Raw genomic sequence first — 13420 nt, 5'->3', positions numbered from 1 at the left:
GAGTGATTGGGGAGAAGAAATAAATGTTTACATCTCCAAAAAACAACAGAGTTACAAAAATCCAGCTCAGCTCTTGCTTCTGACAGAACTCCCTGCACTCCACAGAGGGCTCTGCACAGCCCCTTCTTCCTCTGGCTGTGACATCCAAGGACAGAGATCTGCCTCAGTCACAGGGCAGGGAGCACAAACTCCAGCCCAAGTACAAGGGCTTTCAAACCCTGATCCTCCACTGCCTGGAGCTGGGTTCATCAGCCAAGACTCTGAAACTTTTCCACCGGACCACCCAATGCCAGAGGGAAGCAAGTTCTAGAAGCAGCTTACCCTGGACAAGTGACCCACATCAAGGTTGGCTGAACAAGACACCCAAACAGGGGCCATGGACCACCCAAAGCAATCCCCCACACCATCTGGGAAGGACTTCACACTGTTCTGCACACAGATGATACCATGATTATTATCAAGCTACACATCTATGCCTGATGCCAACAGCAAGGAATACTTCCTTCTTTACTCCACCCAGATCTGCAAATGCAGAGGAATCTAAAGAGAATTTTTAAAAAATCATCTGGAACAAAAAATCATCTGGAAAAGGTCTAACCTTTCTGCTCTTTACAGCCTGGTAGGGAAGGAAGAGTGGCAGGAAAGGAAGAATCCTGAGTTCTGCTACTGTGTCCAGTTCACATTCTTTTGAGGAAAAAAAGAAACTTCAAAGTCTACCTAACACCTAAAATAAGATGGGAAGCATAGGACTAACCTGGAGTTTACAGGCAGAAGCAGGGGAGAAAACATACAGAACTCCTGATTTTCAAGGTCCATCATTTGCTTTGGAATAAAATCTCTCCCTGCTACTCTGGCTGAGGCTTATCAGACAGCCAAGGGACACAGACACCCCACCCACAGTTAACTTAATTGGAATCAGACATCCAAATCCACTGGTTAGCTTTCAAAAAAAAAAAAAAATCCCAGGTTAGCCTGGGTGTTATTCTGAGAGGGCATGCCCTCCATTTGCTGCTCTGGAACAGGCAGCTCCACATGGCTTTAACCAGCAGTGTCTCACATGAAAGGAGAGCTGTTGACACTGCCTCTTGCCCAAGGAGAAGGACCAGATGTGCACAACTGCTCAGAGCCCACGCGCCCAGCCAGACAGGAAACCCAGCTGGCCACGGGCACCGAGCAGATCTGGGACAGGCTGGGGCACAGAGGGGCAGGACAGCCCTGCACCAGCCCCTGTGACAGTGACACATCCAATAGACACGAGCGTCCTGCATCCCCAGCCCATTACCACACGAAATAGCTCTCTCACCAAATGAAGTCCTGCTGCTTTGTGACCAAATGGCCACCAGTGCTCTGCACGCAATCCATGCAGATCAGACCCCCAGTTAAAATCTGCAATGGCCACCTGCACTCAGGGTCACCAGCCCACACCAGTGGAGCAGCTCCAGCAGCAGCAGTTCCCTACCTTGCCCCTGCCATCCCAGGAAGGCTCCAGACCACAGCAGCAGGGCACATCTGCAGGGCTCCTGAGTGCCACACACCTTCTTGCAGGCAGCTCCAGCCTGTAGAGCTGGGAGTAATTCCCACCACACGTACTAAGAGGAACAAGCACCTCAGTCCCACCCTGGAGGAAGCTGAGTACAACACACATCTCCATGGGCAGCCTCACTAACTGTAAACTCTGCCTCAAGTTTTACCTGCCTCTGTCTCATGCATGGCTCTGCACAACAAAGCATCCAAATTCACATACCAAAGACATTTTCATGGCCTAGGAGCTACTTCATCGACAGAGTCTGCTGTCCTTTTGCTCTCCAGGTTTGTTTTGTTTTTGAAATAAATTCCTAAGGAAGAGGCGTGAGGGAGGAAATTGCTTACATTTGAAAATATCTAATGAACAAGTTAAATTGGATAAGGCTTCTCCAACCTAGCAGAGCAGGTAACATCAGAAATGGCAGGCTACATATAACAGTAAATCGAATTATTGTAGTCTTCAATATTCAAAAGGGGGTGCAAAACTACTGGTGCCCTATCACTGCGTTCTAAAGATTTTTTAAGTGAGCAGAGTTATAAATGATTTCCTGTTACAGACTACCTTCCAGCACTCAGAAGCAAGACAGATTTTTATCAAGGAACAGCAGCCCCTAGGAAGGACATATTTTAAAGAGTTAAAGAGTTAAACCCTGCAGCACATTTCCTGAAACAATGGCTTCAAGTGGTCCTGGCTTTCACAAGGAGAGCAGGATTACACATCCCGGTAATCCACTGCAGGCAATCAGCGAGGATTCTCTGAGAGGGTCATTCTAAGGAAATCACAAGAATGCTGGGCTGTTACAACCTGCCACTGCTTGCTCGGGAGCCAATTTGCATCACCAGAGAGGTGTCAAACCGCGGAGCTGCGGTTTAAAAAGCCCGAAAGAAAGCGTTTTACTGGGCTGGGCAAATTTCCGTGGATCAGGAAGGGCAAGGAAGATTACTCAGGGAAAAAAAAAAAATTAAAAAAAAAAATTCTCCCCTTGCACCTAGAGAGAGACAGAGACATTTCATTAAACGCCATTAATCTCCACAGACCCGAGCATTAGCTAGTTAATTAGACTAAAGTACAGTCACATTTTAACGCTGAGCATTTGCTATTCAACTGGGATAAATGAACAACTAAAGTCCAAAACCTTAATTCAGTATCTAATTAAAAAAACAGAAAACAAAGTAGTCAGATTATGAAATGCTTGCCAGAATAACACATCATAATTGATGCAAAATCTGCTCTTTATTGCATCTGATTTTCTCCAGTCTCCAAATCAGGCTGTTTTCAATCTTCAGGTTTCTTTGAAGTGCCCTGTAGAAATCCCAACACTTTAGAGAGGACAACTGTGTAAAAAGCAGCAACAGACACTGCTGACCTCTCCAGAGAGAGCGAGTTCCTGCTAAGAGTGAAATCTGACGACCATTCCAGCATTTGCCCCACGCTTGAAAGATGTCTGTTACCAAAAACCAAGGGGAAAAAGAAATCTTACGTGTAGAAAAACAAAATCCCCTTTGTCAGTGACCTGATTTTGCATTCTTTAAGACAAAAAATGAACTCACTAATATTCTCGATGTAAAATGTGTCCTGTTTTTTTTTAACTGTTAGAAAAAAATCACATGGGACAGCTTAACAGCTCTGTTGTAAGCATTACAAACTTTTCCAAATAACACTGTAGAAACAGGTAACTGGCACTGAAGGCAGTTTAAAATGTAAATTAACCTTTAAAAGGTATTGGGAAGGGGGATAGGCACATGAAGCACAAGATCAAAATTTTGGTAATTTTAAATTGCATATTACAGATGGCATCAATCCAACAACACAATCCAGAAGCCACAAGCCCCACACACTATAAACTCTTTGCTCAGTGCAGAAGCAAGCCAGGCACACTATTATTCACCAATTAGTTATTAGATATGTCCTAGGAAGAAAAGAACCTCTAAACATTTGCCTACATTAGTGTGGTTTAAAATTCTGCAAGCAGGCCGCTGGGGTTTGGTTTTTTTTTTTTTTTTTCTTTTTAAGAACTCCCCAGCACCTCTCCTGTCCTATGCCTGGTGGTTTTAAGTGACACAGGGTTTTTCCTAGACGCCTATTTTGTGCAATACTTCCCATCATGGTTGAACACACACAGTTACACTGCTTGCTTTCATGAGGAGCTGGATGCAATAACAGCTCAGGCCGTTGGTCAGGGAGCTTCCTACCACCATCTACAAACCATTTTTCCTTACTGACTTGCATCCACAACTCTCCAGCCTTTTCCTCCCATTTTTACCAGAAGACTGAAGTTACCCAAAACGACAAGTGTATACACAAGTCCCATACATCAGTTAAATCAAGTTGTTCCAATAGACTCTCAAAAACAAATTTAAAAAAAGTAAATTACAAAAGTTTTCTTTTAGCCTCTGGGTTTCAAAATTCACACGCTGCAAGTCTGGCTTTGAAGCTGATTTGTTTTCATTAGGCACAACATAAAGAGCAACAGCCACTTGTATTCCACAGGCAGCTCCTCCAGGAGAAATGGCACGCAGTGGCATTTGGAGGGAGCGCACAGGCAGAAGTGTCTGTGTCCCTACAGTGTCCCTGTGCCACGGCAAGGACTGGCCACACCATCGCCAGGCCACTGCTCTGGCCAGCCTGCCCAGCTGGACACTCACACCTCACTGTTCCCCTGCTCTTGCACAACATCCTGTGGCCCCCAGAGCTCAGAGCCTCATCAGAACCTTGCCACCTGAGGCTTACACACAGCTCTGCACACATCTCTAGAGTTACACAAAAGAAAATTCACAAACAATGAAGGCAGAGATACATCCCCATCTATCACAACCACGGAACTGAAAACTCAGCTCAAAACAAGCCTGAAGCCTGCACTTAATCCAAACACTCTTGGTAGACACCAAGCAGAACCCAGTGCACAGAGCAGGCAGCCGGGCAAGGGCTGCGGCAGAACCGGCACCGGTCCTGTGGGACAGACCCACGGACACGGGACAGACCCCTGGGCCACAGCCACGCCCTGATCCCCCCAGAGCAGCATTTGGCTTTTAAAGCTTTCATTGCCAATTCCCCCGCTGAAACCCGAACTGCCTGGCAACAACGATTCTGTGTGCCTGAAATCCTCTTATCGATCCTCCTACTTACCTTGGGCTGTGCTCGTCGGGGAAACGCAACTTTAGGGTCAATCTGAGGAAAAAGAAAAGGGAAATCAACAGGGTAGCTTTGGTTGTCATTATACATTATTTGGATTTTAAATCACTGAATTATTAATCCCTCATTTCTCAGGCTTGTAATTCAGCACACCGGGTCATCCAGAGCTACTCTGGAAAGGATAGGTCACGGTCTGGGTTTGTCTGGGGAGTTTGACAGGGGCAGGGAGATGGGAAAACAGCAAGAAAACATCTCTTCTGCACTTCCCCTCCATCATCTTCTGGGCAGCAATCCCCGTGGGTGCTCAGGGAGCTCTGCATTAGTCTCTGGGGGCTGTCTCTACCACCAAAACTGCAGGTTGAAGATTATCCACATGCCCTAGAAGTTGCATAGAAAGAGGGGCAGCATTCCTGACCAGCATCTTAACTTGGTGGCTTTGACACCTGCCCCTTCCTGCACTCAGGTACAGGGTAACTTTTTCTCTGCTTTGCTAACTGACAAAAAAGGAAAGTCAAAAACAAAGTCAAATGATTCACATTTCAATTATTAAAACTGAAACATTCAAAGGATTAGAGTCTCCTTCATAATAATATGCCTAACTGATCTGATTTACTCACTCTCAAAGAAAATATGTGAGCAACAGAAAACTCCAAATGGGCATTTCTGGGATGGGAGGAGAATAAGTCACAAACGAGTTTCATGTGTGTGAAATACACACACACTGAAATCAAAACTAAACTTCCTAAAAAAGGTTTTCCATTAAGGAGTTACTTGAACAACCCATGAATGAAGCACATCATCAGAGACAAAAATAAAGGGAAGAAAAAAAAACATCCTTGCTTTACCCCCCCTCCCCTGCTTTAAGATGCAGCGTTGGCTCCCCTCACACTGCATGAATTAGCACGTCCCCTCTGCATTCCAAAAATGCTAATTCTGCAACCTCATACGCAACTTGCACAGGGGTCGTCTCTAAAAAGGGACTTCTCTCTCCCATTCAAAAATTACATGAAACCAGAAAGACAGCACCACAGACACAAGCAATGGCAGCCAGTGGTGTTTGGAGGGAGCAGGCAGGCACAAGGCTGGATGTAAACAAAAACATCAGAGCCCTTAACAACAGCCCTCCCCAAATCACAGCACAACGCCTGTGTGCTGCTGCTTTCACTTCTGCTTCTCAGCAGCACCTGCACACAGACATCTTTGACATAAAGGGTCTGCAGAAGGACGTTTCAAAGTACTAGATCCTAACTGAACTGTGCAACCTGCAACTGCTTTCAGTGTTGTCCTTGCCTGTACAACCAACTGCTGCCACTAATGCTGACTGTGTTCAGCATATTCAGAAAGAGGGGCTTTCTTTTAGGGTTTGGGCTTGGCATTGGTTGTGTTTCCCCCACCCCCAAGCAAACCCTGATGAAGAGGAGATGTTTCCATTTGGTATTGTTATTGCTGTGGTGATAAATATTCCTGTCACTGCTAAATAACCACAGGCCTCTCCCCTAAAAAGCAGTTTTACTCAATTAATTTGTCAAAATGGGAAATACTACAGACGTTTGAAGTGCAACTGATAAACTGATTTGCCTCCATTAGATACAAATATTGTATCTTTTTTAGGACACACCTGAGAAATGAGCGATTACATGCCACTTTATTGTTCAAAAAGCATAAAAAGTAAAATTATTTATCTAGAAAGCTAACCTTTTCATAGAGATTAACTTTATCTACAAATATATTCAGCACTGACTAGGCATTTGTCTACTGGGGAAATACAACAGGTACGGATTTTCCACAGCAATACCCAAGGGTGGAAATATATGTATATTTCTATGTTTGTTCCAAAACTACAAGTTTTCCCACCGAAGAACACCAGGCCCACCAGAGGGACATCGCTGCAAAGTCCTGCTGGTAAAAAGCCGGGAGAGCCATTAACTCCAAAGCAACACATTCATTTTTGAAGGTCAGTTCAAAGAGCATGGAGTCCCTTGCACCGCAGCGACAGATTTTCTAAAAGAACTGAATTTTCCTTCCCAAAACCTTTGGGATAAACATCATCAGCCTTTGAAGACAAACACTAGCAATGAATGTGGCAAATCCATACCTTTTGCATAACCCTGTCAACTATTTAAAAAACAACCAAAAAGGAAAAAAAATAAAAAAAGAAAGAAACCAAAACAAAAAACCGAAGTTCTACCAAAAAAAAATTAGTTAGTTAGGTACAATTCTACTTACTGTATCTACAAGTCCTCTAGGAAATGACTATAATACTATTTCTGATATGAATGGCCATTACCTAAACAAAGCTTTTAACGTAACTGTAAACAAGAGCGACGTTTCCATGCCAATACCCAACCGATCTGCCTCCTGTGCTGAACGTTGAAACAGAGTCAAATGCCTTGTTATACTGCACAACAGTTACTACAATACTCTACAGATACACACCTGAAAGGACCTGCCTGCCTCCGTGCTTCACTTTTAGGCTGTGTTACTGATTCTAAGGCCAGTTTTGTATTTGGATTGATTCAGTCATTATCACACAACCAAAACCGAGGCAGATTTGCCCTGGTGAAGCTCTTCACCCCTCCCCCAGAGAAGAGCAAATTAATACATTGCAGGGACTAGACTGTGATACAAGAAAAAAACTGGGGGAGGACCTAATTATAGTCAGAAATATGACAGGGTGTCCTCCCATGATTTTTTTTTAAAACTCTCGTTCAAGATACTGTTTGCCTTTGTTCTTCTTATCTAAATTTATCTTTAAAAACACATAGAGAATGTAGCTGTACATGAAAAGTCTGGTGAGTTTAATTTCAGGAGCACGGTTGAATCAGTTATCTTACCATATCTGATTAAACCTAAAATCAAATTATTAGGGCATGTGAAAGCATGGGCTTCGTGTTCAGGCAAGCCCAGCAGAATCTGTAGGTCGAATTAAAACACTAGATTCCACCTGCTTCTACAAGAGCTTTAGGCTTTTTGTTTCCATATAAATTACATTTTTAAAAAAACATGTCCTCACGTTTGCTCCCTGCTTCTCCCTTTCTTTATTTAACTATAATCTCACACACAGGCGCCCATGAGATGTTGCAGCACCGAGACAGGATTGCCCCTAACACCACGCTCAGGTTAAAATAAAACCCTTAAGCCCCAGAAGACAGACTACAAACCCCAGGGACAGGAAGCACCATGTTCGATGTGCCCAGCAGAATGTCTGTGCAGACAATTCCACCAGGACCAGCCTTCCCTTCCCAAAACGCAGCCCCCTCCAGAGCCAGCAGCACCAGAGCACTGATGACCTCTAGCAGTGTCCTTCCCCCCTCCCCTCCCAGCTCTGCCGAGGCTGAAAACTACACCGAAGTAAGGAGGCACAAAACTTCATCTTTTTGCTTGGCCTTGATCACAGGGAGAGAACAGGGCCCAGAGCCGCACTTGCCCGACACCTTTTGTTTGATCCAACACTGAAAACACCATACTGGGGCAGGGGGAAAACTCAGGTGTGGAATTTTTGTTTAAAAAGCCCTGAACAAATGTAGTGCTTATTAAAAAAAAAAAAAAAAAAAATCAGCTGCATCTCACAAGCTTTTTCTTTTTTCCTTATATTATGCACTGGAGACTGAGCGCAGCAAAAAGCTCTGGAGAAACAACAATACATTAGGACTTGTGCTTCTCTACCACATCCACTCTCCAGCTCTTGCAGAGCTTCCCATAAATTACCGCGTGCATTTTGCAGGGGCCCTGCCATCACAGGTGAGGGGACCTCTCCAAAAAATGACTTTGGGAAATGACATGAGCAGCAGCTTTCACGCTTTGACAGTAAGTCACTCCCACCTTGAAACGGGCTTAACAATACATAAATAATCAATCAAAAGAATCACAAAGTTCTCTGCACAAAGCATGCCGCAGCCCAACACCAAAAAAAGTTGGATTTTACTCCACAGCTTTTTCAATGTCACCGCTCAATAAAATATAAGGCCGGGGGAGGAGCCAGCGGTCGGTATGGGCGAATTCGGATTTCGGGAAAAAAAAAAAAAAAAAAAAGACAACAACAACAAATTAAAAAAAAAAAAAAAAAAAAAAAGAAAAACAAACCGAAAAAAAGCCCTCACAAAAGTTACCGCTTTTGGTAAGTTAAAAGGCAGAGTCTAGAAAAAAAATATATAAAGGCAAAGCGGAGGCGTGCAAGGTCCCGGTTCAATGACAGGCTGCGAGCGGCCCGAGCGGGGCTCGCAGCGGCCGGGTCGCGTCCCCGGCGGGCCGGGCAGGGCGGCGGGCAGCCCCCCGCAGCACCTACCGTCTTGGAGTCCAGCTCGTGGTGCGGCTGAGCCAGGACTTTGTCTACACTCGCCGGATCCGCGAACGTAACGAACCCGAAGCCTCTGCGAGAGACAAAGAGCGAGGGGATGGCGGGGGGGAGGGGGGGGTGAGAATTAGAGCCAAAGGGAGAAGTCATAAAAATAAACCGCTGGGTCCCCCCCCCCCCCACCTCGTTCCTCTGCCCTCCCCCGACGCCTCCGGGTGCAGGGGGCGGCCGGCTGCGACCCCCGGCCCCTCTCCGGCTCCACCGGTCGCTTTGTTTCCTGCTCCGGGCTGGAGTGATGCGGGGAGAGGGAGCCCTCCCGCAGCGCCCCACGCGCGGAGTGGGATGCGGGGCTGGGATTTTGGGGTGGGATTGGAGGGTGCGGGTCCGCCCGGCCCGACCGCAACTCGCGAAGTTTGTCAGCCCGAGCGGGGTGGGCGGCGGTTTTACCTGGAGCGCTTGGTGGTGGGGTCCCGCATGACCATACACTCCCTAATTTCTCCGAATTTGCTAAAATAGTCTCTAAGGCTGTCTGCGGAGAGAGACCAGAGAGGGAGAAGAGGGTCAGGGCTGGGGGGGCGCGGGCAGGGCCCGGCGCGGCGGGACGCGGCCCACGCGGGGCGGGACACGCGTGGGGAGGGGGCGGCGGGCGGGGGTTACCTGGTGAGGTTTGCCAGCTGAGGCCGCCGATGAACATCTTGCTGGAGGGAGAGAGCAGAGCGGAGTTGAGCGCCGGTGCGGGATCGGCCATTTTGACGGGGCAGCTCCCGGCGGGGCGGAGGGGCGCGGAGCGGAGCGGCGCGGAGCGGGGCGGGCCCGCCTGACCGCCCCTCACCGCCGCGCTCCGCGCCCCCGCCGCCCCGCCGACTTACCCGGGGTCGTGCTGCGCCTCTCCGGGGCTCCCCGAGGTAGCCTGGCTCCCGTCCGCCTCCATGGCCGCGCCGAGCGAGAGCCCCTTTAGAGAACCCCCCCCGCCCGCCCAACCCGCCCCCCCCGGCCCGGCTCCGGCTCGGTTCGCTCCGCTTGCTTTGCCCCTTTTTCCCTTCCCCCCTCCTCCTCCTCCTCCTCCTCCTCCTCCTCCTCCCTCCGCTACCGGAGGATCTCACTGGAGAGGCGCTGGGGCAGCAGCCAGATCCGTCACACGTGGGATCGGCTTAGCTCAGCGCCGCGCCGGCGCTCCCTCCCCCCCGCCGCCATCCTCCCCTCCCTCCATCCCGCCCCTCCCTCACGGGGGCGGTGCCTTCGCCGGCGCGTGGCCCTGTGTGACGTCACTGTGACGTCACCGCGCCCTCCCCACGCAGCTCCCGCCCCGCCTCCCCCCCTCGCGCGCGTCCGTCCCTCACGCGTGTCCGCGACACTCGGAACTGTCCCCTCAGGATCCGCGACACTCGGGACTGTCTACCCGGGACTGTCCCCTCAGGATCCGTGACACCCGGGACTGTCCCCTCAGGATCCGCGACACCCGGGATGTCGCCCTGGTCCCTCACACCCTGGCCGGGCCCTCGACCCCCCCCACCGCGGGCGCCAGGAAAGATTTCCAGGGGCTGACAAATGTCTGCTAGATGCTCAGGAGAGGAAAATGAAATTCATGGGGCTCGGGAAGAATTGGGAGGTGTCATCCTGTCACCAAGCCTGGGCGCCTCGCCCACGCTGCCCCCGGCACCGCCCGGACCCCGCAACACCCCGGGCTTCAATTACAGCTTTGTGGGGCTGCTCAGAGAAAGAGCGCGGTGCTCCTGCAGCTCCTGCACCCAGAGCCCCCATGTCCCTGTGTCACCGTGTCCTGGGGCTCCTCCATGTCCCGCTGCCCTTGCATTGAGGGCTCCAGCACCCCCATGTCCCTCTTCCCTGCTGTTCCCATGTCCTGATATCCCCACATCCCAAGGCTCCAGCTGAACCCCTCGGTTCCCCACAGGCACTGCCCAGCTCCTTCATTCCCTCAGCGCCTGCACTCCCTCAGCTCCCGCATTTCCCACTTGGTGTTTGACCAGTGCTTTGCAGCATCACAATGGGGCTGCCAGGTATTGGTGTAATTATCTACAGCAATCAGCTTCGCCTAAATTAAGGGGTGCTGGTGGGAGCACGGGCCGTCCACCCAGCAGGACCGAGCCACGTTGCCCTACATTTTCAGAGACATCCATGGATTCTGAGTTCCTCCACCTGTCCAGCACAGAGTGCCTCCCAACCAGAGACCTCCCAGCTCAGCAGCCAAGCTTGCAAGAGCTGTTTTGGGTGCCAACTATTTCCAGCTCAGGGACTATAATATTTTTACTGGGGCAGGGGAAAGTATGTGGATGTACTTCCCAGCAGGGACTAATGATCAAGGTGGGAATGAGTGGATGTTCAAAGGGCTGAGAGGTCAGGCCCACTGGAGAAACATTCCTCTTCAAGCTCTGATGCTGACCACTGTAAAATGGGATTTATTTGGTTTGTTTTGCCATGAAGTGCTGAATCCTGGCTCAGCAGTGAGGCAGGCTTTGCTCCTCCAGAGTGGGCAGGGAAAAGGTGTTGACCTGGCCCTGCCCCGGCAGAGTGAGCATCACCAATGAGCAGAGGAAATGGATGGGGGGGATTAAAGAATAGTCTTTTTCTCCCCCCTTTGAGCCTTCTTTAGATCTTAGCTATTTCTTGTAATAATCACTGGGAAATTACTAGTCAGGAGAGCGGCTCCTGGGGTTATATTACCCCTTTAATCTCTCCAGCAGCGGTGCAGAATTTTAAAGGGGGTCCAGAATGAACAAGCACAAGACAGATTTTGCTGATGGACAGAAGGAACTTCAGTGCAGCTGCTTATGGCTCAGAAAGAAATTTGGATTGCTATATATTAAAAGGAAATCTCCACTGCTATCCCTTCCATCAGAGAACATTACAGGTCAAATGGCTTTGGGAAGACTTTATCAGTATGTTCTCTCTCCACCTCCCCCAGAGCTGAGGCTGGGTTCAGGGGGGTGACCAGTTTCAATCTGTTCAGTCGGTTTTGCTCTTTCTCAGCACTCTGCTGTCACAGCAGAAGCCAAACCCAAGGCACCAGGGATGTTCTGGGGACATGCTCAGCACCACGAGGGACAAACAAGGACCTGCTGTCCTGTTCCTTTGGCAGCAGTCACCAGCACCCAACCCCAAAGGTGCTGTTCCAGCCCCAATCCCAGATTTTCCTCCAGCCCACTGAGAGTTTGCAAATTTGCCCTCTGCTCTCCTCCTCTCCAGTCTCTAATGTTCATGCTAAAAATCCAAGGTCCCAGTGGAATTTGGGAAGTAGCTAATGAACTGCAAAGCTGACATCTCTTAACTGCTGGCCAGAGGTATCCTTCTCCCTAGCTGCACAATTAAAAATTGGAGCATTTAGCCCAATAACAAGGAAAGTTAGTGCTATTGATTCAAACCAGCCCGGATCCTCCACGCTGGCTCTGCAGGACAGATGAATTTGGAACAATCACATTTGTCCATGTACTCATGTAGCACATAGTCTCATTAGCAGGTTTTAGCCTCATCAATTTCCTTTTCATTTTTACAACTCCTGTTTCATATCAGAGGCTGAGATGCAGAGTTTGTTAAGATGAGCATTTACAAGGCCAAAGTGACATGAGACCCCAAATCTCCTTGGAGACATGTGGGCCCTGAGAGCCTGACTTCTGAAACAAAGAGATCCTGGGCTCCTAAACCAGCTGGGCATAGACTGGGAATGCTGTTCCAGGTAAAGAAGGTGGCAGGTCCCAATCTCCCAGGCTGCAGCCGTGCTCCTTGGACATCCTATTTTGCAGTGATGCCGAGGGGCTGCATCCACCTCATGCTGCCTGGAGAATGAGTTCATCTATCTGGGGCTGTAGAAATCTGCATTTATGTTTTGTATGCTCTATAAATTCACTGTCATAATAAAAAGGATCTAAATCTTTACTGAATAATTCATTTTCACACATAGGGAAGAAATAATGACCTATATTACATTCCATCTATCATTTAGCAGGTTGTGGAGATTGATCGGCCGGTGGGTTTCAGAGGTCCCCAGTGAGGAGCAGGGCCCTGCCTGCTGCCCAGCTGTGCTTCACCTGACAAACATTATTTAGATAGAATTCCAGGGGGTGATATGCCGGGGAGCTGCCAGGAAGTCAAAGATCATTTAAAATGCGGAATATGTCATTGCAAACAATTGGTCTTCTTGGTGCATCTCTGCCTCGAGCGTTACCCCAGTGCCTGCAGCACCCACAGAGCCACACCAGGAGAGGGGCTGTGCCCGCCCTGCCTCAGAGGACGCAGCACAGGGGGTGGAAGAGATGGCTTCAGGGTCTGTGGTGTCAGACTGGTCAGGGCTGTCCACGGGGTTGTATCATGCACATCTCCAAAAAGCTGGGCAAACACTTCCTATGTGTCCCTGGGATTCACAGCAGAGGACAGGCTTTTAAGAGCACAGCACTCAGCAGCTTCGGTTGTGACATTTGCAGACAGAATTTCAACAGACTGCAGACTTTGTGCAT

The 13420-nt window shown here is 49.0% G+C and overlaps 1 protein-coding gene across 3 annotated transcripts in view; it reads right to left on the bottom strand.

Moving 5' to 3' along the window:
• Nucleotides 1-9882, bottom strand: part of MSI2 (musashi RNA binding protein 2) — a 199283-nt gene extending 189401 nt beyond the window's left edge. For all 3 annotated transcript variants that reach the window (XM_062507001.1, XM_062507002.1, XM_062507003.1), the window contains exons 1-5: nucleotides 9821-9882; nucleotides 9609-9649; nucleotides 9399-9480; nucleotides 8943-9027; nucleotides 4652-4693 (exon numbers count right to left, since the gene is read on the bottom strand). In XM_062507001.1, the coding sequence (XP_062362985.1) occupies nucleotides 4652-4693; nucleotides 8943-9027; nucleotides 9399-9480; nucleotides 9609-9649; nucleotides 9821-9882 (312 nt within the window). The remainder of the gene's footprint in view (nucleotides 1-4651; nucleotides 4694-8942; nucleotides 9028-9398; nucleotides 9481-9608; nucleotides 9650-9820) is intronic.
• Nucleotides 9883-13420: the final 3538 nt, after the last annotated feature.

This window comes from Cinclus cinclus, chromosome 22, assembly GCF_963662255.1.
Source record: "Cinclus cinclus chromosome 22, bCinCin1.1, whole genome shotgun sequence".
NCBI classification, from domain to species: domain Eukaryota; kingdom Metazoa; phylum Chordata; class Aves; order Passeriformes; family Cinclidae; genus Cinclus; species Cinclus cinclus.
This window is presented reverse-complemented; position numbering and strand designations above follow the sequence as displayed.